At 43.7% G+C, this 23,688-nt stretch overlaps 2 protein-coding genes across 3 annotated transcripts in view; both read right to left on the minus strand.

Moving 5' to 3' along the window:
- Positions 1-23,688, minus strand: part of LOC136625585 (arylsulfatase H-like) — a 381,691-nt gene that overhangs the window by 147,973 nt on the left and 210,030 nt on the right. The gene's annotated exons all lie outside the window — the stretch shown is intronic.
- The window catches only part of LOC136625587 (arylsulfatase H-like), a 49,771-nt gene continuing 35,191 nt past the window's right edge, over positions 9,109-23,688 (minus strand). Inside the window, exons 9-10 of the mRNA XM_066599910.1 lie at positions 19,492-19,613; positions 9,109-9,515 (exon numbers count right to left, since the gene is read on the minus strand). Coding sequence (XP_066456007.1) covers positions 9,142-9,515; positions 19,492-19,613 — 496 coding nt within the window. The 3' untranslated portion in view covers positions 9,109-9,141. The remainder of the gene's footprint in view (positions 9,516-19,491; positions 19,614-23,688) is intronic.

The following is a 23,688-nucleotide window of genomic DNA, read 5'->3' on the forward strand; positions in this document are numbered from 1 at the left end:
CCTACAGCAGCTCCGGTATAAACAGCACTGTCCCTCATCTAACTCACACCGCATCTGAGGCGAGCCGCGGGAGGGGCCGACTTTTATATTAGGCGAACACCTGATCTCGCCAGCCACTCACAGCAGGGGGGTGGTATAGGGCTTAAACGTTGCAGGGGGAAGTTGTAATGCCTTCCCTGTCTTTCAATTGGCCAGAAAAGCGCGCTAACGTCTCAGGGAAGGAAGTGAAAGTAACCAGAACACCGCATGGTGTTCGTCACGAATAACGAACATCCCGAACACCCTAATATTCGCACGAATATCAAGCTCGGACGAACGCGTTCGCTCATCTCTAGTAGGGAAAAACTGCAAACATTTGCACAATATCTTTCATGCTGTTGGCTGTGGGATGTTCAATTCTCTGCTTGCTCTGATGATAGATTTCTTAGCACTTAGTTGAAAACGAACACAGACATGCTCCACTGTTTTTACACTTACTGCTGGACAGCCCGCTACTCACACACTGGCTGCCTTCTACTCTGAAGCTCTGAGTCTCTGTGCGAGAGCCAGAGCTGGGTGGGGGGAGCAGTGTAGAAACTCTGCTATGCAAGATTGCACACAAACTCAGAACATCAGAGCAAATGGCAGTCAGTGTGTGAGTTCATGAATGTAACGCTTGGCAGCAGCTGTAGTTCTAGGAACCAGGCAGGCACCCCCTTTATATAAATAGAGTAGACCAAACCAAACTTTTTGCTGAAATTCTTCAAACTAAACTTTTGAAAAGTTTGCTCATAACTATTAAACATTATTATAGAACATGAATTAGAAGCAAAAAGGCTTTCCTACTGGAATCAATAGTGAAGGATGTGTGAATAACAATATAGTTGATCCATTGGTTTATGATTTATTTCATGGTCTGCTCAGTCTATCAAGTTTCTTAATTTTTGGTGGGTTCATATGACTTATTTCTTAGATGGCTTCCAGTAAACACATGATGTAATAAAAACAGCAAAAAGATAGGTATAGACACCTAAAAAGCCCTTTGCGCTCCAGTAGATATACCATTAGTGACAATTGGCAAGTGACAAAGGACTTGCTTCACAGGGGTGCCTCTATCTAAATCAATCCCCATCCAGGAGTGCAGGAAAGTCAAACACCAACAGCTGATGTATGGATAGGTCCAAGGATTCAGGAAGGCGTTTGCACAGCAACAGACACTTTATTCCAATGATAAAGAATGTGACGCGTTTCGGCCTAAACAGAAACAAACAGGGGCCTTTCTCAAGCATGAAGTACAGTCACAATCAGCAGTATATATATATATATATATATGTATATGATAATTTACTTGTATAGGACCGGGCAAGCTGCGTTGTGTAGCGGCGTCTCCTAAACTGCTGTGTCACGTGACCGCCGCGTCCAACGTGGCCGCCACACATGACCGCATGGGAAGCTCATGGACTGTTAGCGTGTGTGTCAGAAGCAGAAAGCGTAATGATGCTAGCGTGTGACGTGTGAAATGCCTATCGAGAGACGTGGACTTCTCATTGGTATGTCACGTGGTGATTATCACATGACAGTTATAGATGAAATGGCAGTTGTGTATCAATAGGTTATCAAAGTGTCTAGTAATAAAAATTAAAATTAAACCCTTGCAATCAGTTATTGCTTCACGGGAGGCATATATTCTAATATACAGTATCAAAATAGCAAAATTGATAGAATAGATATATTTACTTACATATCAGATATAGGTACCTCACATGGCTGTGCTATAAAATATGTAAAAAATGGGGGAAAAAATGATCCAATTATTATAAATTAATTATCATCAATTAATCCTAGACATTGATTTAAAAAAGGATGGAAGAATAGAATAGATAAATAAAAATAACTTATTAAAAATGACAATGGAGTCCAGTGAATAAAGAAAATCATTTTGCTATAATAGATAATAATTAGAGATGAGCGAACCTACTCGTTTAGAGTAATTATTCGATGGAGCACCGCGATTTTCGAGTACTTCCGTACTCGGGTGAAAAGATTCGGGGGGCGCCGGGGGGCGGGGGGAGGCGGGGGGAGGCGTGGCGGAGCGGGGGTAGCAGCGGGGAACAGGGGGGAGCCCTCTCTCTCTCCCTCTCCCCCCCACTCGACCCCGAATCTTTTCACCCGAGTACGGAAGTACTCGAAAATCGCGGTACTCGGACGAAAAAGGGGCGTGGCCGAGTAGGTTCACTCAACTCTAATAATAATGATAAGAATATTGTGTAAATAATTTTTTTTGTTTGTTTTTTTATTCATCTATATATATATAAAATTGAATGTATGTCTGTCTGCGTGCGTGCGTGTCTGCGTGCGTGTCTGTTTGTCCTTTATGCGCTACTACACCATTCATCCGATCGCCATGAAACTTTGGGAAGTTGTTAAGTACACTCCTGGGAAGATTATAGGCATAGTACAAATATCCTACGATAAATGGCGCGCGAGCGTCGTCGAAAGTTACGCCCCCCCCCCCACGTAGATCGAATAAGTAAGCCACCTGCTATTGTGATGTCATCACTGATGTCATCAACATCGGACGCCCTTGAACATGCCCCAACATGTTCTATAAAGCTGCATTGTGATGTCATTAAGGCTGTATTATGACACGTACAGCTTGGAACCACTAGAGCACGCCAGCCAATTACCATTGGAGTTGGAAGTGGGTAAACAAGTACTAGGATATCTTCCTAAGAAGCCACAGCAGCCGGATAAATTGTATGTATGTTCCACCCAACGGCTATTTTATTCAGCCCGCAAGGGGGAAGCAGCGGCCTACAAAATCTCATTCAGGTAGGTAGGTTCAGTTCTTGGAGGTTGGGGAATGCTTATGGGCAAGGCCTTATGTCTCATCCCAACTTAATTCTCTCACTTCCCAATGTCATAGAAACTTAAAATTTGGCACGAGCATTGATTATGTCATAAATAGGAAAAGTTAATGGGTCCCAACTCGATTATTCAATTCAAAGCGCCAAAGAATTAGCGTTCAAATTTTACGTACGGAATCTAATTCTCTCATTTCCTGATGTCATAGATAGATAGATAGATAGACTGTATGCAATAACCCTGATAGATAGATAGATAGATAGATAGATAGATAGATAGATAGATAGATAGACTGTATGCAATGACACGTACAGCTTGAAACCATAAATACTAGAGCACGTCAGCCATTTACAGTCAGTCTCCATTGGAGTTGGAAGTGGGCAAACATGTACTAGGCTATCTTCCCAAGAAGCCACAGCAGCCGGATAAATTGGATGTTCCACACAACGGCTATTTTATTCAGCCTGCAAGGGGGAAGCAGCGGCCTACAAAACCTCAGTGGTCGCTGCTGCCGTCATCTAGATATATAAAAACGAATGTATGTATGTATGTCTGTCTTCGCAGCAACGTGCGACGGGTACGCTAGTTATATATATAAAATATAGGTTATAAGATTATAGATATAGTAAGGAAGCAGCATTAAACGATGTTATGTTGGAGATGTCAGGAATATCGCAGACACAGCTCATATGTCTCAAAATAGTAATTCCTTTATTCCCACACGACCGGTTATAAGATTATAGATATAGGTTATAAGTAGAGATGAGCGAGCACCAAAATGCTCGGGTGCTCGTTACTCGAGTCGAGCTTTCCACGATGCTCGAGGGTTCGCTTCGAGTAACGAACCCCATTGAAGTCAATGGGTGACTCGAGCATTTTTGTATATCACCCATGCTCCGCTAAGGTTTTCATTTTTGCAAATCTGCGAAACCTGCGAAAGTGATGGAAACTACACAGAAACGGATAGGGCAGGCGAGGGGCAACATGCTGGGCTGCATCTCAGGTTACCAGGTCTCACTATTAAGCCACAATAGCGGCAAGAGTGCCCCCCCCCCCTAACAATTTTTACTTCGGACAAACCCTCATTAGTAAGCCACACCTTAGCTAAGCACCACACTACCTCCAACCAAGCACAAGCACTGCCTGCGGGACACACCGCTGCCTCTTCTCCTGGGTTACATGCTGCCCAACCCCCCCCCCCCGCCCGCACGACCCTGCGTCCTCAGCGCACACAAAAGTGCCCCTGCGCAGCCTTCAGCTGCCCTCATGCCAAACCACCCTCATGTCTATTTATAAGTGCGTCTGCCATGAGGAGGAACCGGAGGCACACACTGCAGAGATTAGGCAGGGCCAAGGGTTCTGTTTCTTCTAAAAACAATCCTGGGGTTAGTTGGAAGTAGCCCCACTAAAACAGGGTCTATACTTAAGATGTTCCAATGTTTTTAAAATTTAAAAAAAATATATGGTTCTGATTTGTGTTGCTGTATTTCAGTCTTATTCTTTTGATCACTGTGGTACAGACATCTCCCTTCTTCCTCAGCTTGTTTATATGAGGTCTGTATAAGACTCTCAGGATATCTTTTTTTCCTAAAGCGGTTTATCAAAGTTTCTGATTGTATAGAGCAGGGGTGCCAAACTCATTTTCACTGAGGGCCACATCAGGCTTATGGTGACCTTCAAAGGGCCGATTGTAAGGCCGCCTGCAGACGGCCGGATCAGCAGCGGGACCCAACCCGAGCCCCTGCAGGAACCAGCGCGGCGCTCACCTCTCCCGCAGCTCCGGCTCTGTGATGTGCCGGCTGCCGGGCAGCCGGCGCATGCGCAGAGCTGAGCCAGCGGCCGGGGAGGGACATTTCTGTGCGGTGCTCACATGTGCGGGGCTCTGCGAGCCTCGCACAGAGATAGAGCATTCCGCGATTCATTTTCCCGCGCGAGATTTCGAGTGGACAAATCGCATCTGTCTGCATAGGATTGCGCTTTCTAATGCAATCCTATGGCAGCTTCCACAGGCGAAAATTCTGCAGGAAATCCCGCCGCGGAACTTCCGCCGGTGTGCATGGGGCACGCAAATACGTGGTGAATGCGCAGGAAACCTATGTATTCACTGCATATTTGCGCACCATTTCAGTGGGCCCACCTGCGTTCCTTTTTGCGTACGCAAATATACAGACCTAAGCGATTTTCAATAGCGCAAATACACAGAGTATTTGCGCAACCTAAATACAATGACACCCGTGTGAACGAGCCCTAATAGTGACCCTGATAGTGGCCCCAGTAAAAATAATGACCTCCACAGTGGCCCAATTAGTAATATTAACCCCCTCAGTAGTAATACCCCCATAGCAACGTTAACCCCCCTCAGTAATAATAAGCCCCCCTTAGTAATAATAGCCCCCACTCAGTAATAATAAGCCCCCCTCAGTAATAATAATAATAAGCCCCCCTCCTTAGTAATAATAATAAGCCCCCCCTCAGTAATAATAATAATAAGCCCCCCTCAGTAATAGTAATAAGCCCCTCCCCCTCAGTAATAGTAATAAGCCCCCTCAGTAATAAGCCCCCCCAGTAATAGTAATAAGCCCCCCCTCAGCAATGATAAGCCCCCCTCAGCAATAAGAAGCCCTCCTCAGCAATAAGAAGCCCCCTCAGTAACAATAGTAAGCCCCTCCCAACCCATATACTTACCTCCTTGTTGCTGTCAGTGCCGCTCCGCCTCTGCTCGCGCTGAGCCCGGATGCACACTGACGTCAGTGTGTAGCCCGGCATGCTTCCTCCCCCGAGTCCTCTCCTGCTGAACTGATGAGCAGGGGACTCGGGGAGCAGGAGTCTGGCTGCACACTGACGTCAGTGTGCGCCAGGATCAGTGCTGCCGGCGTGATTACCAGCGGGGAGCTGCGGCACATAGCACCAGGCAGCGGGCCGGTTTTGGCCCGCAGGCCTTGTGTTTGACACATGTGGCATAGAGGAACAATTACACCTGATCTATTTGAACAGTCCAAACAGTATGTTAATTTTCCACTGCTTAGTGTGGCAACTGGAAAAATGCAAAAAGATTTAAAATGTGTTTTTGATTGTATTATCGATGAACAAATCAACATCTAAAATTGTAATAGAGGAAGGGTTAAAAGTACTGGTAAAAGTCAAACCCCAAAATTTATTATTCAATTTGTGGATAAATAATTCAATTTCATCAGCTGATCCATCCTATATGAATAAAATATCGTCAATGTATCTTCGATAAAATATAATACGAGGGTCATTAAAACTTTCTACAAAAGCCCCCATGTAGAGATTTGCATAACATAGTAACATAACATAGTAACATAGTATGTAAGGCCGAATGAAGACAATGTCCATCTAGTTCAGTCTGTTTAACCTTCTTGTTGATCCAGAGGATGACAAAAAACCCCAAGGGGAAGAAGCCAATTAGCCCTTTCGGGGGAAAAATTCCTTCACAACTCCCTAATGGCAATGAGACTAATCCATGGATCAACTTCTAATAGTTCCTACCTGTCTGTAAACCCGGATCAACAACCCGCTGGTCACCTAAAATTTATATCCTGTAATATCCTTCCCCTCTAGAAAGACATCAAGTCCCCTTTTAAACTCCTCTATGGATTTTGCCATCACCACATCCTCAGGCAGAGAGTTCCACAGTCTCACTGCTCTTACAGTAAAGAACCCTTTTCTGTGTTGGCGATGAAACCTGCTTTCTTCCAGACGTAGAGGATGCCCTCTTGCTACCGTCGCAGTCCTGGGTATAAACAGATCGTGGGAGAGATCCCTGTATTGTCCCCTCATGTATTTACACATAGTTTTTTGATCACCCCCTAACCGTCTTTTTTCCAGGGTAAATAATCCCAATTTGGATAGCCTCTCTGGGTATGCCAGTTCCTTCGAAATGTATTAGTTTAGTTGCCCTTCTTTGAACCCCCTCAAGCACTGTAACACCTTTCTGAGCACTGGTGACCAGTGGGCAAATTTCGTCCTCATAGCTGTACCTTTCTTTTGAATATAATATTGATGATTGAATATAAAATAATTATTATTAAGAATAAAATCAATACCTTCCAGAATAAAATCTTTTTGCCGATCTGGCATAAGAGAGTCTTGTCTCAAAAAATGTTTAACTGCTTGTAGTCCAAGGTGGCATGGGATGTTAGAATATAGAGCACTCACATCCAATGTTACACAGAAGTAAGGTTTTTCCCATTTAACTTCTTCAAGCAAGACCAATAGGTAAGCTGGCAGGGTTCTGAAAAATTTTTGAAGGACTCTATCAATATATTCGGAAAGGTGGCTAGTTAAAGACTCTATGCCAGCGATAATTGGTGGTTTCGTGAGTGATTTATGAATCTTAGGTAAAAAATAAAAATGTGCTAACTCAGCATGCCTGGGAATAATTTTCTGTTTTGGTTATGCAATTATTCTCATAAGCATTCTCAACTAGTTTTTTAAGGAGATCTTTTAGTTTGGATGTTGGGTCTCTGGATAGTTTGCCATGATATTGTGAATCATCGAGGATTCTGGAAGCTTCCTGAAAGTAATAGTCCTTTTTCATCAGGACTATCCCCCCTCCCCCTTTATTGGCACTTTTAATAATCAAATCCGTATTCGATGAAAGGTTCTTCAGTATCATGCGTTGCTACGGATTTAGATTGCCGTTGGGTCAGGCTGACTTGATGTTTTTGTTTATGGCCGTTAGAATCTTAAAATCCTCAAGGACTTTATTATAGAATGTATACACAAAGGGGCCTTTAGACTCTACAGGATAGAAACTACTTCTGGCCCGTAGATTGGTGATTATAGGAGTGTCCAAGATAGTTTCTGCATCAATAATGGTGTCTGTATTGGGGTTGGTGGAACAAGGGTTTTGGGCAAAGAATCTCTTCAGAGAAAATTTGCGAATAAAGCGGTTCAAATCGGCAAATAGTTTAAACAATTCCGGATCACTTTAGGGACTATATGACAGGCCTCTTGATAACAATTGAAGCTCAACTTTTTTCAAAGGGAATCCTGATGGATTAAAAATACCAAGTTTAACTGACTCCTCTTGTGAAGCTATGGCTTCTAGATCAGTGAGGGATTTTTTTGTTGTTGTCTTTTTGTGTAGTCTTCGGCCTGGCCGTTTGCCCCTTCTCTTATTATTGATTCTGGTCTTTGAGAAATTGGACGGGGGACGGCAAAACTGTGTAATTTTGGGAAAAGATAGATTTGGTTTTACTGTTGTTTTGATCCTGGAATGAAGTGACAGTACCAAACTTCGGGTCAGTCTGGACTTGTTGATTGGTGTTTCAATTGCTAGAGGAGGGAAGGTGATCGGAACCCCTAAAAACACTTGCAATGGTGATCATCCCACCAAAGATCTCATTGTTATTTATGGCTGGTGTGGATCCAACATTAATGGATTGTGAAATTCCACAGACATTCAACGGACCCGTAGTGGCAGTAGATGGCTTGGGAAGAAACTGTGTAGGACATTGAAGAGGTACATTCACTAGCAGAAAAAGTATTGGAATTGAGTTGTGATGAGTTTTTATTGAAAGGTTGGGCAAGATCTAATGGAAGAAGCATATCTGATTTAGATTTGGTAATGTGAAACAGAAACATTTTTTGGTTGTGAGTTATGAGTGGTATTGAGATTACTAAATTCATGATGAACAGGTTCACAGAGGGGGTGATTGGGAGGGTTGGAAAAGGAATGTACAGTAGCTGGGCGAGGCACTGCATATTCTTTATTATGAACATTATGTACATGATAATCTGGAGAGTGCCAGGTTTTGTTTCTATAGAAAGGGGATTTGGGACCCCTTGGTTGGTCTGCAGGCAGGATATTTTGTCGATATCTATAAGGTTCTCGATAGTGACGGCGTTTGCTATTTTGATTATTATTACCTTGTCCAAAGGTCCTACTGTTTTTGAATGTTCTGGATTGGACGTGCCACCTTTGGGGAGGTGGATATGAAAAATGAGTAACTATTTTCCGAGGTGTTTTGGGATCATGAGTGGTATCAGGATATGTAGGTCCCCCTCTAGGCACATTATTTGATTTTTTGGTACGGTATGCCCAAAGGAATATTTTATGTTCCCGTACATCAGTTAAGTCACATTTCAATTTCTTAGTTTTCCTACATTGAATCACATTTTCCAACCTATTTGTAGTATTTAAAACAAAAGTGACAATATCATTAGAACATTTTTTGGCCACACAAAACAATTTTTTAAGTAATACAACACAAAGTTTTTGTAATAAAAACAGGAGTTTATGGAAAAGGTCTCCAAGGTGCAGCACAGAATTCATCCCAGGAGTCCTGTTACGTTGCGGTCTTCCTTATCACACCAGCAGAAGGGAAATGTCCCACAGCATGGCTGTAACCAGGGCCTCCAAAGATTATAGAAGAAAGAGAACTGCTGAGGCACCACACTGATTGATTTCTGATGTTCAGTCACTGCCGTCTTTATTCTGCTTAGTACGCTCTTATATTGAGGGTCTACGTGAGCATCCAGAGGGTTGGATTCTGAAGGATCAGCTGATATTTCAAATAATAATGGCGGATCATGGTGATCGGCATAGTCTCCTTCACAACCACATAGCCCCATATTATAACAACCTACTGCACCTTCTGGGAAAAAGACTGGAGTGATATAATGAGCTTTCCAAATAGCACCACCTAGAAAGACAAAATGTAAATACACATTAAATTTTCTATATAAGATTTGTGGCAAATCCAAAATATAACAGGCATGATACATGACACTGTATGAATAGGCTTTTAAAACCTCTTTCATATTTATTGGACTGTAGTTATGCAGAGTATACATCTGAACATGGGCTGTGGTAATAAGTCACCTTGAGAGACCTCTTTGATTTAGAAAATCTAAAAGATGTCCTAAAAAAAAAGTGAATGCTGCTGATTCCTTTTCAGTGAGCTACGAGAAAGAGCGGGACCAGGTGGTTGCATCCATAGAACCTTAGGATGGAAGCCGTCTTGGCTCCAGTCCTGTAACACTAAGCAGGTAACTACATATAGATGACTCTGACGGTTTTGGAAGAGAGGTACAATACCAAACGAGGCTAATGCACTACGGGCAGTGTTTTGGCAGTCCTCGCCATCCATAGCATCTCATCATCAACCAAACTACAATTGCTGACTTATCCTAAAAAATCCTTTTAACATTGGTCTTTCAGGGTGGGAGTATTCAGGAGGAGGAACATTGACTTATTTTTCTGTAAGATGCTATACATTTAAAGAGTTGTCTTGATGACAGACTAACATATTTTCACTATACTTCAATTGCACGAGATACAGATAGATGTATTAATCATTATTATTAATTTCATCTACCAGCACAGATTACAATATGGTCAACAAAATTTTACAAAAGACATGTTACTGAAATAAAATTAGTCATTTCTTATCAATTTTTATGTGCTCAACACACCTAAGACAGTCAAAATGCAAAATTGGCTCTTTTTTTGTAATCTGCAAATATTCTTTACATCACAAAATGCATGTCATTAGTAATAGGCCTATGGTAATACCTGTAAAAAATCAAGTCATAAACTACGTCTTAGATTTCTTTGCCTGTCTCTTGTGTAGCTGTTTGCAAGCATCTCTGTGGAGTGTCCAGCAGTAGTTTTCCAGCATGGTAGTGGACCATTTTTGCAGGTATCTTTGTTCCATTGTTGCGATATCTTGATGAAAACATTTGCTATGTTCATCAATAACCATACCACAGTTGTCTGGAAAGAAATCCAGATGGGAATGAAGGAAGTGGATCTTTAGAGACATATTGCAGCCAAGTTGTTGAACTGGTTATCTTTGAAGAGCTCTCGAATCTGAGCATCCACAAATACTCCCTCTTTAATCTTTGCCTTGTTGAACAGAGGGAATTTTTCATGAAGCTTTCGGAAATCTGGCGAAGTCCAGTCCATGGCCTTTATGAAGTTCTTCATCAAGCCTAGTTTGATGTGAAGGGGTGATAGCTGGATTTTGTGAGCCTCAACCAGAGTTGTGTGCTGGATATTCTTCTCTCCAACTGCTATATTTGGTCTGCGAGTCTATTCCTTCTGCAAATAGTGCAATTCCCCTGCTCGGCTATCCTACTCTCATAAGAAAAACATGTGTATTGTATATCCCTGCTGCACAGGTCCTGTAAGCACATGGCTGCAGTCTGGCTCAAACTGTAAGTGTAACTGTAATTATGTTGTTACAGTCCTATTCGATTAATTTACACAGTGAAACACAGAAAATGAACTATATGAAATACCTTTAAAATGAGAGCCAATAAAAAATTTTCATGGTCATATTCTTGTTCAGCACACCAATATACTACAGATTAGGACCTTTTTAAGTCAGTAATAGAGATGAGCGAGCATACTCGTCCGAGCTTGATGCTCGTTCGAGTATTAGGGTGCTCGAGATGCTCGTTACTCGAGACGAGCACCACGCGGTACTCGTCTCGATTAAACGAGCACTGACCATTGAATTCAATGGAGTCGGCAGTACAGCCAGCTCCATTGAAAGCAATGGCCTGCCGGCGAGCGCGGGATGAATTGTCGGGAAGAGCTTAAATATATAAGCCCTTCCCTGCAATTCATCCAGAAATGTGTAAAAAAAAAAATATATATATACTCACCTGGTCCCGGCAGACGGAGTTCAGCGCGGCCAGCGGCAGTCCTCCTGAACTGCTCTGAACAGCTGTGAGTAGTATTCAGCAGCCGGGGATTTAAAATCCCCGCCTGCTGAATGAGCTGCCTCTAATTGGTCACAGCCTGACCAATCAGAGGCAGATTCCACTCACACACCCATTCATGAATTTATGAATGGGTGTGTGACTGCTGCCTCTGATTGGCTCAGCGGGACCAATCAGATGAGAGGCAGCAGTCACACACCCATTCATAAATTCATGAATGGGTGTGTGAGTGGAATCTACCTCTGATTGGTCAGGCTGTGACCAATTAGAGGCAGCTCATTCAGCAGGCGGGGATTTTAAATCCCCGGCTGCTGAATACTACTCACAGCTGTTCAGAGCAGTTCAGGGGGACTGCCGCTGGCCGCGCTGAACTCCGTCTGCCGGGACCAGGTGAGTATATATATATTTTTTATTTTTACACATTTCTGGATGAATTGCAGGGAAGGGCTTATATATGTAACCCCTTCCCGACAATTCATCCCGCGATCGCCGGCAGCCCATTGCTTTCAATGGAGCCAGCTGTATTGCCGGCTCCATTGAATTCAATGGGCTAACATCGTTCTTCTCTGCCACAGCTGTTACAGCTGTGGCAGAGGAGAACGATCTTTATTCTGACAGTTGGGGGGGGGTCTCACTCTTGCCGCTATTGTGGCTTAATAGTCGGACCTGGGAACTTGAGATGCAGCCCAACATGTAGCCCCTCGCCTGCCCTATCCGTTTCTGTGTCGTTCCCATCACTTTCTTGAATTTCCCAGGTTTTCACAAATGAAAACATTTGCGAGCATCGGCGATATACAAAAATGCTTGAGTCGCCCATTGACTTCAATGGGGTTCGTTACTCGAAACGAACTCTCGAGCATCACTGAAAGTTCGACTCGAGTAACGAGCACCCGAGCATTTTGGTGCTCGCTCATCTCTAGTCAGTAACAATTTCAGTGTTGACTAGTGTTATAATATGTACTAGGGATCTACCAAATGTCCATTCTCCTCAGTGCTGTTCACGGACATTTATCAAGCAGGCAGACAGTAAGACCAGGGTATATATGTAGTGACCTGGAATAGGATCTCTACAGCACTTATATGGTCACTTCATGGTCAATGTGTTTATCGCTGTAATTGTTAAATAAGTGTTAAAAGTTGTGTTTATATTCTACTGCACCACTATTCTAATGATTGACAGCTCCCCTATTCTCAGAGGGTTTCTATCACCTAGCAACAGCTTGAGAATGGCTTAGTCAGGTGGTAGGAAGAAAAAGGCCCTGTGATTGGAGGATAAGCCCTCCACACGGCTTGGGTGAGAGGAGACAGATTAAAGGTAGAGGGGGTGGCGTCTAGTCAGTCTTAGTCTAGGAGTAAGAAGAGAAGAGTCAAGGCTAATCAGAGAGTAGAAAAAGTTTGTTCATGTTGGAAGGATAGAAAGTGTCAGGAATGAGTAATTGGGCCCAGGACAAGATAGAAATAAGAATTTATTAGTCCTGAGCATAGAGTGACAGAAAAAGAGAGAGCAAAGAGGAACACTATAGACATGCCCAGTGGGAAAAGCTAGGATAGAAATCAATGTGGATTAACCCCTTAGTGACTAAGTCTGTTTGCGCCCTAAAGACCAGGCCAAATTTTGGAAATTTGACATGTGTACTTTAACATAGAATAGCTCCGTAAAGGTTTTGCATATCCAAGTGATTCTGCCATTGTTTTTTCGCCACATGTTGTACTTCATTTAGGTGGTGAAAATAGTCCGATATAATTTGTGTATATTTATTAAAAGTGCCAATATTGGGAAAATTTTGAATTGTAATATATCAAATATGTGCAAACATACTGTACAAACTTTTGCTAAGATATATATTTCCATCTATTTACTTTATTCTGAATGCACAATTGAAAAACTTTTATGTTTTTTTAACCATTTAGGAGACGTACAAATTTAACATTACTTTTCAGCATTTTGAGAAACAATTTATTTTCCTGCACCAAGCCAAGTTTGCAATGGCTCATAGGTGTCAGAATAATAGATACCCCCACAAATGACCCTATTTTAAAAACTACACCCCTTAATGTATTCACTGAGGGGTGTCATGAGTATTTTGATCTCACAGGTTTTTTTCAGGAATTAATTCAATTTAGAGGAGAAAAAGTAAAATTTCATATTTTTGCAAATATGTCATTTTAAATGGATCCCCCTGTTGGTCCTGTGTTCAAAAATATACCCAATGTGGCCCTAATCTTATATCTGAGTGCACAACGGGGCCCAAAATGAAAGGAGTAGTCAGTGTCTTTCAGAACAGAAATTTTGTTTGAAGGTGTTTTAGGCCCCATAGCACACATGTAGAGTTCTTGAGCACCCAAAACCATAGAAAACCCCCACAAATGACCCCATTTTGAAAACTAGACCCCTTAACAAATTTATCTAGGGGTGTACTGCCCATTTTGACTCCACAGTTTTTGAATGAATTCAAGCAAAGCAAAAGGAAAAAATTGTGGGAATTCTGTCATTTTAAAAACAGCTTTTTTTGTACAGCACACATTTAAATGAAGACTTGCACCCCAAAATGGATACCCCTGTTTATGCTGTTTTCAGAAATATACCCATTGTGGTCCTAATCTTATGTCTGCATGCACAACGGGTCCCAAAATGAAAGGAGTAATCGGTGGTTTTCAGAACATAGATTTTGCTTGAAGACCTTTTAGGCCCCATAACACACTTGTAGAGTTCTTGAGCGCCCAAAACAATAGAGAACCCCCACAAATGACCCCATTTTGAAAACTAGACCCATTAACAAACTTATCTAGGGGTGTACTATCTATTTTGATGCCACAGTTTTTGAATGAATTCAAGCAAAGCAAAAGGAAAAAATTGTGATTATCATTTTTTTGGCAATTCTGTCACTTTAAAACCAGCTTTTTTTGTACAGCACACATGTGAATGAAGACTTGCACCCCAAAATGGTTACCCCTGTTTGTGCTGCTTTCAGAAATATACCCATTGTGGTCCTAATCTTATGTCTGGATGCACAGCAGGGCCCAAAATGAAAGGAGCAGCCGGTGGCTTTAAGAACATAAATTTTGCTTGAAGGCCTTTTATGCCCCATAGCACACTTGTAAAAACAAAAATTAGGGAGAGCGCCATCGCCAAAAAGGATAAGAAATACGATAAGTAACTATAAAGGATTCTACTTACCGGGTGTCAGGCGGGGCGACAAAAATAAATTTGTGTCCCACCTGCACCGGGAATCCAAGTTCACCTTTAAATGGTTTCTTTACCGGAGGGTCTAAAGTTTTATCCAAAAAAAACTGATACACAGGAATCTGATAGTTCCACTCAGCTAATCTGGAGAGCAGCAGCTTCAAAAAGTGTCCCAAAAGTTCCAACGAACAAATGAGGAAAACAAAATGAGATACTAAATAGAAAAAACTTTTCTTATAACTGCGCTACACTATCAACCCTTAGCATACTCTGGGAATAAGCTACTAAAAACCGCAGTCAATAGTAAGCTGTATTTTTATTCCCCACAATACATACACAAACATATTAAAAGCAACGCGTTTCTGCGTCCACTGACGCCTTTATCAAGCTAAAATTAAGACTGTTATAACACTCATATAAATATATAAATCAAATACCTTAATCATGTGTGCCGATGCAGTACATCGTCACGAGCTTCTGCATATCACGCCCCCTATTAGCGGCACTAGCACTCCATATAGTAGAGGTGACAGGGTACAGAGGCGTGACGAGCTTCTGCATATCACGCCCCTCATTAGCGATGACGGAGGACACAGCGCGCAGGGTGGAACGCACGTACTTCGGACCATCTGTCAGATGACGTGGACCGGAGGTTGGGGAACTCCCCCTTCAGCTTACACACGCCAGACCGGCGTTCAGCATAGAGCAGGGAAAAGGAAACAGATGTACTGCATCGGCACACATGATTAAGGTATTTGATTTATATATTTATATGAGTGTTATAACAGTCTTATCTTTAGCTTGATAAAGGCGTCAGTGGACGCAGAAACGCGTTGCTTTTAATATGTTTGTGTATGTATTGTGGGGAATAAAAATACAGCTTACTATTGACTGCAGTTTTTAGTAGCTTATTCCCAGAGTATGCTAAGGGTTGATAGTGTAGCGCAGCTATAAGAAAAGTTTTTTCTATTTAGTATCTCATAGCACACTTGTAGAGTTCTTGAGCGCCCAAAACAATAGAGAACCCCCACAAATGACCTCATTTTGAAAACTAGACCCCTTAACGCGTTCATCTAGGGGTGTACTGTGTATTTTAACCATACAATTTCTGAATCTAAGCAAAGCAGTAGGAAAAAATTACGATGTTCATTTTTTGGGCAATTGCGTCAATTTAAAAACAGGTTTTTAATGGTTACCACTGTTTGTCCCGTGTTCAGAAACATACCCATTGTGGCCCTAATCTACTTACAGGACACATGGCTAGGCCTATAATGAAAGGAACACCCGTTGGATTTTAGGGTACAACTGAATAAATTCCAGGTCCCATCGCCCACTTATAGAGCCATTGAGTGGCTAAAACGATAAGGAACCACCTCAAATGACCCCATTTTGAAAACTAGACCCCTTAACAAATTCATCTAGGGTTATACGGTGTATTTTGACGCCACAGTATTTGACTGAATCTTATCAAAGCAGAAGGAAAAAATTACGATTTTCAATTTTTTTGAGAAGTTTTTCAATTTAAAAACAGTTTTTTTGTACAGCGTACATAGGAATGAAAACCTTCACCCCAAAATGGATACCTCCATTTGTCCCGAGTTCAGAAACATACCTATTGTGGACCTAATCTACTTACAGGGCCAATGGCAAGGCCTATAATGGAGGGAACACCCGTTGGATTGCAGGGCACAACTGAATAAATTCCAGGCCCCATTGCTCATTTGTACGGAATAAAAATTGACTCCCTAAAAATATCCCCCCCCCCCCCACAGCTTTTCGGCTTTCCCCAAATCTTAGATAAAAGTAATAATGTGAAGTGTGTGGTATTTCCGAAGGTGGGTAATTACGGAGGCTGGTTGGAATGGGCACTTGGGGCAATAAAACCGGGTATCCCCCCTCCTCTCATGTTTTTTGGGGGTAATTTCTTGACCTCAGTGGTGGGTATGGGGTGTAAAAAGTAGCATTTCGTGAGTCTTCGTAAGCTTGCGGAGGTCCGACACAGAAGACGCTCAACAAGCTGCTCCTGGAACTGCAGGAAGGCGAGTGTTCCTGGGGCTTCTTGTAAAATACGTATTACAGGTAGCAGTCTGAATAACACCAGGCTCACGCAGCCGAAGGCGGAATCCGCTTGCGGAGGCCCGCAGTGGATCCCATCTGTGAGCCCGGCTGTGACCCTGCGTACGGCCACGTAATGTACTGCGTATAACTGCGTACTCACACAGGCGGTCATGCGCAGTACACCTTTTTTTGTTTGTATTTCCCGTACCGTCGCTTAGCGATGACGCGGGTACCCACAGCCCGTACACAACGTAGTTGCGTATGGGCAGCGGGTATATCCACGACCATGGAGCACGATGGGCTCTATGCTGCGGATATCCGCGGTAAAATAGAACCTGCTGCGTTCTCTTTTCTGCGAGTGGATTACGCAATTCCGACCCACTAATGTGAGCGGAATTGTGTAATCCAATGCGATTGATCTGCGTAATACCGCGGATGAGACGCATGCGGAATCCGTAATTGCTATCCGGTCATGACGAGACCGACCTATGTTAGATCGCTACTTTTCTATTACGTGACCGGGGACCGCTCAATGTGGCCACCCGTCACTGCTCCAGGATCTCGGCGACCGTTGGTCACTGAGAGCAAGGAGATTTTAAATTTCCTGGGCTCCCCGACTCCTGCGCATGTGTCCGACATTTTGCTGGCGGTCGCATGTGCAGAATCCGGGTAAGTTCACGGAGGAGGATCGCGTCGGGGTTCAAATACGGAGGCCTCCGGTAAAAAGTTTCATCTCCTCTCACGAATCGCATCGGTGAGGGGAGATGAAACTTCAATTTTTTAAAAACTATTACGTGATCGCCATTATCCATTGTATAACGGCGAACACGTGACCAGGAACCGCTCACCGCGGCCCCCCGTGAAATCTCCAGGCTCTTGGCTCAGTTTTGTAGCCAGGAGCAGGGAGAATTTCAATTATCCTGGCAATCCACAGCTTTTGCGCAAGCGTTCGCCATTTTGGCGATGGGCGTGTGCGCAGAAGCTGGGGTAATGTCTGCGGATAAATCCGGGGGCCTTATGTATGTACTGTCATCCTCCCTCGCGGATATGATCCGTGAGGGGAGATGAAATGTACGCTTTTTAAACTTTTTAAAACTTTTTTTTTTAAAAACTTTTTTACACTTTTTTTTTAACTTTACATGATCACTGTTATCCATTGGGTAACAGTGATCATGTCCCCGGTATAATCTCTCTGCTCCTGGCTACACATGGCAGCCAGCAGCAGAGGGATTTTGAATTTCCCGGGGCTGGAGCCCCTCTGTGCACGCGCCAGATGTCAATCATCGGGTGCGCATGCGCAGAGGGGGACTTCGGGTCCCGGAACACCAGGAACATCGGCGGACCTGAGGTGAGTATTTTCACCTCCCCTCATGGATCGGATAGATGAGGGGAGGTGAAACTTTTACTTTTTTTTTACTTTTTGAAACTTTTTCGCGATCGCCGCTATCCATTGGATAGCGGTGATCGCGGGCCCGGGGATGTCATCATCTGGTGCGCATGCATAGAAGACCGGCAGCGGGTCCGGGAGGACCAGATCTTCAGCGGGCAGCGCGGAGAAGGAGGGTGAGTATTTTCAGCTGCCCTGATGGATCCGATCCATCAGGGCAGCTGAATCTTTAACTTTTTTTGTACTTTTTGTAACTTTATTGCAATGCCAGGGGGGGGGGGGTCACCGAAGCCCGAGAAGACAGCTCCATGCTGTCGGCTACCTGCAGGCATGTTTTTACGTCTTCAGAGAATAAAGCCCACTCGGGCAGGACGTAAAAGGACTATGGGATGGTCGTTAAGGGGTTAAGGAGTATTCCCATCATTCAATCGTAATCATCTACTCTAAGTAACCATAATACAACCTGTGTAACTGTCCCTAAGTGAAGATCTCTCTCTCTCTGCAAATAAAGCCTTCCATTGTTTTACTGTCCAACCTGCCTCCTTGGAGTCGTTTGCCACCACCGACAGCATGTGCACTGAGGTACCACACTACACTCCAGGGAAAACGTACAATCTCCCTTTTTATTTTATTTTTACATTTTATTTATTATTTTGTCCAGAGTAGGTCTTGGCCTACATATGGGCTGGCATCGCGAACTTGACAAACCACCATCTTACCCTGCCCATCATCATGGGTAGCACCCAACACCAAAAGCAGAACACCATTCATACTGCGGCCTTTTTCTAGCAGACATGTTTTTGGGGATAAGGGCGAGTAGTGGAGCCGCTGCCGCTGCCGTTTGCGGTCGCCTAATCCTCTCGGTGGCCTGTGGGTGCCGCACATAGTAACTTTTGGCCCTCATGGGTTGCATGCCCAAAGATTGCTGTGTAGCACTGCAAACTTCTACTTGCATTGAGGTCACTGGTGGTGTGGTGCAATTTGCTAAAAATTCAAAATTGATGAATTTGTGCAACTTGCAACCGTGGCATTTGGTAACTCACATTGTGCCCTTTTTCGATCTAGATATGAGTGAGTTTGCAGAGCTACACATTGGTCTTTGGTCGTGCAAACTCTGTCACAGCCAAAAGTCACTATGGGTGCATTAGGGATGATTTCACTGTGAGCTAATCAGGGTATTCACATCATTGTTGAGTGCGTTGAAACCTTAAAAACTTATCTGATCATTGGCAGAACATACAATCCCTGTGATGTTAGCCATAGTAAAACCATCCCATGGATTCAAACACATATCACAGTGAATAGGAAGCCATGTACTTACTCTCTTTTTGATGCCAACGGACTGCATGTAGCTGAGTCCCACAATAATGGAAAATAAACTCATGTTCTGAGTGAAGTGTTTTTCTTGTGAGTAGCGGCATCAGATTCCTTCCATCAATTATTCTAATGTAATAGAAACAAGTAAATTAAATGCCCATAGAGGAGAGTGCGGCCGCGACTAAAATAAACAAAAAAGGAAAGGTAAATAGACATGCTGCATCTTCGGAAACCGCGGCTGCGGCGGCCGCGGTTTCAGCCGGACTTACCGCTGCGGATTGGCCGTCCCATGTGGACGAGATTTCTGAGAAATCTCGTCCACATGGCTGGTCAATACCGAGATTAGCGGCCGTGTGAACCCAGCCTTAGATCTACTGAATCCCCTCCACACAGCCTTACATGAGGCTTCAGCAAAATGGCACCCTGGGCACCCCTCTCTTTCTCCCCTAGGACCTTGTGTGCAGAGTGTTAAGGCAGCAGAATGCAGTCCTAAGCTCTCACTCACGACCTGAAGGTTATGGGTTCAATGCCCGCTTGGTTCAGGTAGCCGGCTCAAGTTTGACTCAGCCCACCATCCTTCCGAGGTCAGTAAAATGAGTTCCCAGCTTGCTGGGGGTAATAAACAAATTACCTGAAAGTGCTGTAGAATAAGTTGGCGCTATACAAATAACAAGTCCCTTCCCCCCTTTCCTTTCCTCTAGCTCTGGCCAGTGAAGTGGAGTACTCTGGCACAGTACTGGTTGTCTTCTTCCCTGTTTCCCCTCCTGGCTGGTTCCCAAGCTGCTCTATTGGGAACGCTGTCAGTGCAAACCTTTTGCATGCCTACAAGTATGTTCTTGCAGTATTTACAAAGACATCAGTTTGTACCATGATTAAAGGGGTTGTCCAGGATTAGAAAAACATGGTTGCTTTCTTCCAAACACAGTGCCACCATTGTCCATAGGGTTGCGTGTGGTATTGCAGCTCAGCTCTACCAAAGTGAATGGATGCGAGTTACCCTCTGATTGAAGGATAGTATTTTTAAAGGTTTCTATTGTCATTTTTTCAAGATACAAAACTGTGTAAAAGTATAAAACAAGCGAATACAGCATAGCACCCGTGGAATAGATTCTTCCTCTATCAATAAGTAGGCACACAGAATATATCAGTGAATACACAACAGGGTTGTGAACAAAGACAATGGAAAACATTAAACCAGACAAAATAAAAATAACAACATACTAATATCCATGGCTACCAGCAGAATAGGACATATAGAAAAATGCAATATGAATTAGATTCCCAGTAGACAAAAATCAACTGTCTGAACTCTTAGATTCTATTGGGGCAATGAGAGGTGATATACAATCGCACATTAGTGGGCAGTAGAGATGAGCGAGCACACTCGTCCGAGCTTGATGCTCATTCGAGTATTAGGGTACTTGAGATGCTCGTTACTCGAGACGAACGCCCAAAGTACTCGAGTCAATTGCATTTCCTTCCCCGCATGTTTAGCGCCATTTTCTAGCCAATAGACATGTGGGGAAGATATTACCACGTCCTGCTGTGACATGCCAGCCCTCTGCCCGCCAACAGCAGTGAGTGGCTGGGCCAATCAGGTGACCGCCGAGTACTTAAACTGGTCTCGCCCGCGGTTCGCCTCAGAAGCATGCTAGCAGAGGTTAAGGAAAGTGCTGCTGCTTATAAAGGCATGGTGTTAGCGTAGGATCCTGTCTTCAAGAACCCCAACGGTCGTTCTTAGGGCTACTCCTCATCGTATGCATTATAGTTGTGGCTGGCTTGGAGCAGTAGTGCACCAATTTTTTTTTTAAAGCATCTCGGGCTGTGCAGGCCATTTCAGTAATAGCGTTCTCAGCCTGCAGTGCATTACAACAAGCTCTCACCGTGAAACTGCACTCTAAAATTTCCTAGGCTACTGCAAAGTATTTCAGTTATACCGTTCTGTGTGTGCAGTGCATTACACAGAGTTTAGGGAAAGTTTTACAGGACTCCTCTGTGCAAGAACTCCAATGGTCCTTCTTAGGGCTTCATCTCACCGTGTGCATTATAGTTGTGGCTGGCTGTGAGCAGTAGTGCACCAACTTTTGTATTACTCATCTAGGCCTGTTCCCAGCCTTTCAGTTATAGCGTTCTCAGCCTGCAGTGCCTTACAATGAGCTCTCACCGTGAAACAGTACTCTAGTATTTCAGCTCTGCCACTGTGCAGAGCATCTCACAATACCCTTTTCTTGAGGGGGGGTTGAGATAGCCGCAGTTACCAGTACTATCCACTGGCTTTCGAGTCTTCTCCCACTCCATACAGCCTTCGCTATCTACAAGTCTCTGTGTGCGGTGAATTAGCCACAGTTGTCAGTGCTGTACAATGGGGTAATTTATTTGGCCCTGCTCTATTCTTAATCCGCGATGATGAGGAGTAGGGGTAAGGGTCGAGGACATGGGCATCCAAGTGAGGGTGTGGGCACAGGCTGAGTTCCTGGGCGTGGTGAATCACAGCCGGCTGCTGAGGGATTAGGAGAGAGGCAAGTTTCTTTTTTTTTTTTTATCATATTTTATTAGAATTTTCAATAAACAGCATACAATGTTGTAAGCTTGGGATCCTCATGCAGACAAGAATAAACTGAATTTTTACTCAAACACCTTGTGGTATTCTTAATAAACTTACATGTCGTAAGCTAACTAGCAGGGTACATAACAAGGGGAAGAAGGGGTGGGGGGGTATAGAGGGGGGAAAGGAGAGGGGAGGCAGGACGGGTTTGGGGGCATATTGTGTGTAGAGGTCTTGAGTTATATTCTGCCAGGCAACTCCCGCCCGCCAGCCCTCGGCCTTATTTTGCCGGTCTCTTGAGATCTTATTCGTTTGATTGCGTCAGGAAGGAGGTACTTTTTATTATCAGAGAGTTGTTTCCATCCAAGTATTTACCATATGAATAAGCAAGGCCGGAATCTCACAGCTATCCCTACTCGGCACTCTCTACTCCGAAATGTGTAGTGGGGACATTCGCTCTATATGTCTCCAACTAAAAGCTCACAGCAGACGCTTCCACAGCTCCCATTTTTTAATGAATTTATCGTGTGTTCCTCTTTTCCAACTGGTAAATTCCTTTAAGTTATATAGAAGGTCTACTTTCTCACTCCATTGGTTCATTGAGGGTGGGGTCCTCTGTAGCCACAGAGCTGGGATCAGTGTTTTGGCCACATCAACGAGAAGCGCGATCATGCTATCTCTGTGTGGATGGAAGGTTGACGATGGCCTCCCTAGGAAGATTATTTCAGCCGATAAAGCAAAGTCTGGTTTTATGCTCTTAATTGACCCCTCAACTCCACTCCAAAAGGTGGATAGGGCTGGGCATTCCCACCAGATGTGGCGGTACAATCCCGTTGCCGAGTCGCACCTCCAGCACCTGTCGTGGGGGGGCCAGCTTGTGAGCAAACAGCCATTGAGGTGTCCTGTACTACCTAGATAGTAATTTATAGTGGCTTTCTTGGAGGAGAACGCATGGTGAGAAGCCAAAAGCCATACGTAAGATGGTTTTTGTGTCTGAAGTGGAGAGCGAGACACCGAGTTCCCTTTCCCATGAAGTGAGGAATACTGGTTTAAATATTTTCGGTGGGGCAACATAGTTAACCAGGAAGTGTTTTATACCTTTGTGTTTTGGGGTTTTTTCCCGGAATAGTTTCTCAAATGGAGTGATCGGTCTAGTAGACCTATATTTCTTTCTGAATTCCTCTATTATTTTAGTAATATGTGCTTTTTGTAGAAATGACAGTTGGAGGCCTGGGAAGAGAGTTTAAATTACTTCTGATGGTTTTTTGCTTGCTTGCAGCTGGGTATCCTCTATTTTACTGTCTGTGAGTTTGGCCCACACACTCCTGGTTGCCGGATCTGTCAGGACACCTAATAGGTTGCATGTAGAAAGAGATGAGAAGGGGAACAGCACTTCCAATCAATATACTGTAGCACTTACAGGCTTGCAGGGTGCACGATCCACAGCCAAGGTCTGGACCCAAAGACCAGAAGAAGCAGGAACTCCTTACAAGATATGTTGAATCAGCACTCCAGGGGTTAATTATGAATAAAACAGCACTTTATTCCTCAATGGTAAAAACATAGCTGCAACGTTTCGATCCTACACACACAGGATCTTTGTTAAGCATATCGTGCCTACCGGAGCTATCGGGTAGGGTTTTGGTGCTAGTGCGC

Source organism: Eleutherodactylus coqui, chromosome 4 (genome assembly GCF_035609145.1).
Source record: "Eleutherodactylus coqui strain aEleCoq1 chromosome 4, aEleCoq1.hap1, whole genome shotgun sequence".
NCBI classification, from domain to species: domain Eukaryota; kingdom Metazoa; phylum Chordata; class Amphibia; order Anura; family Eleutherodactylidae; genus Eleutherodactylus; species Eleutherodactylus coqui.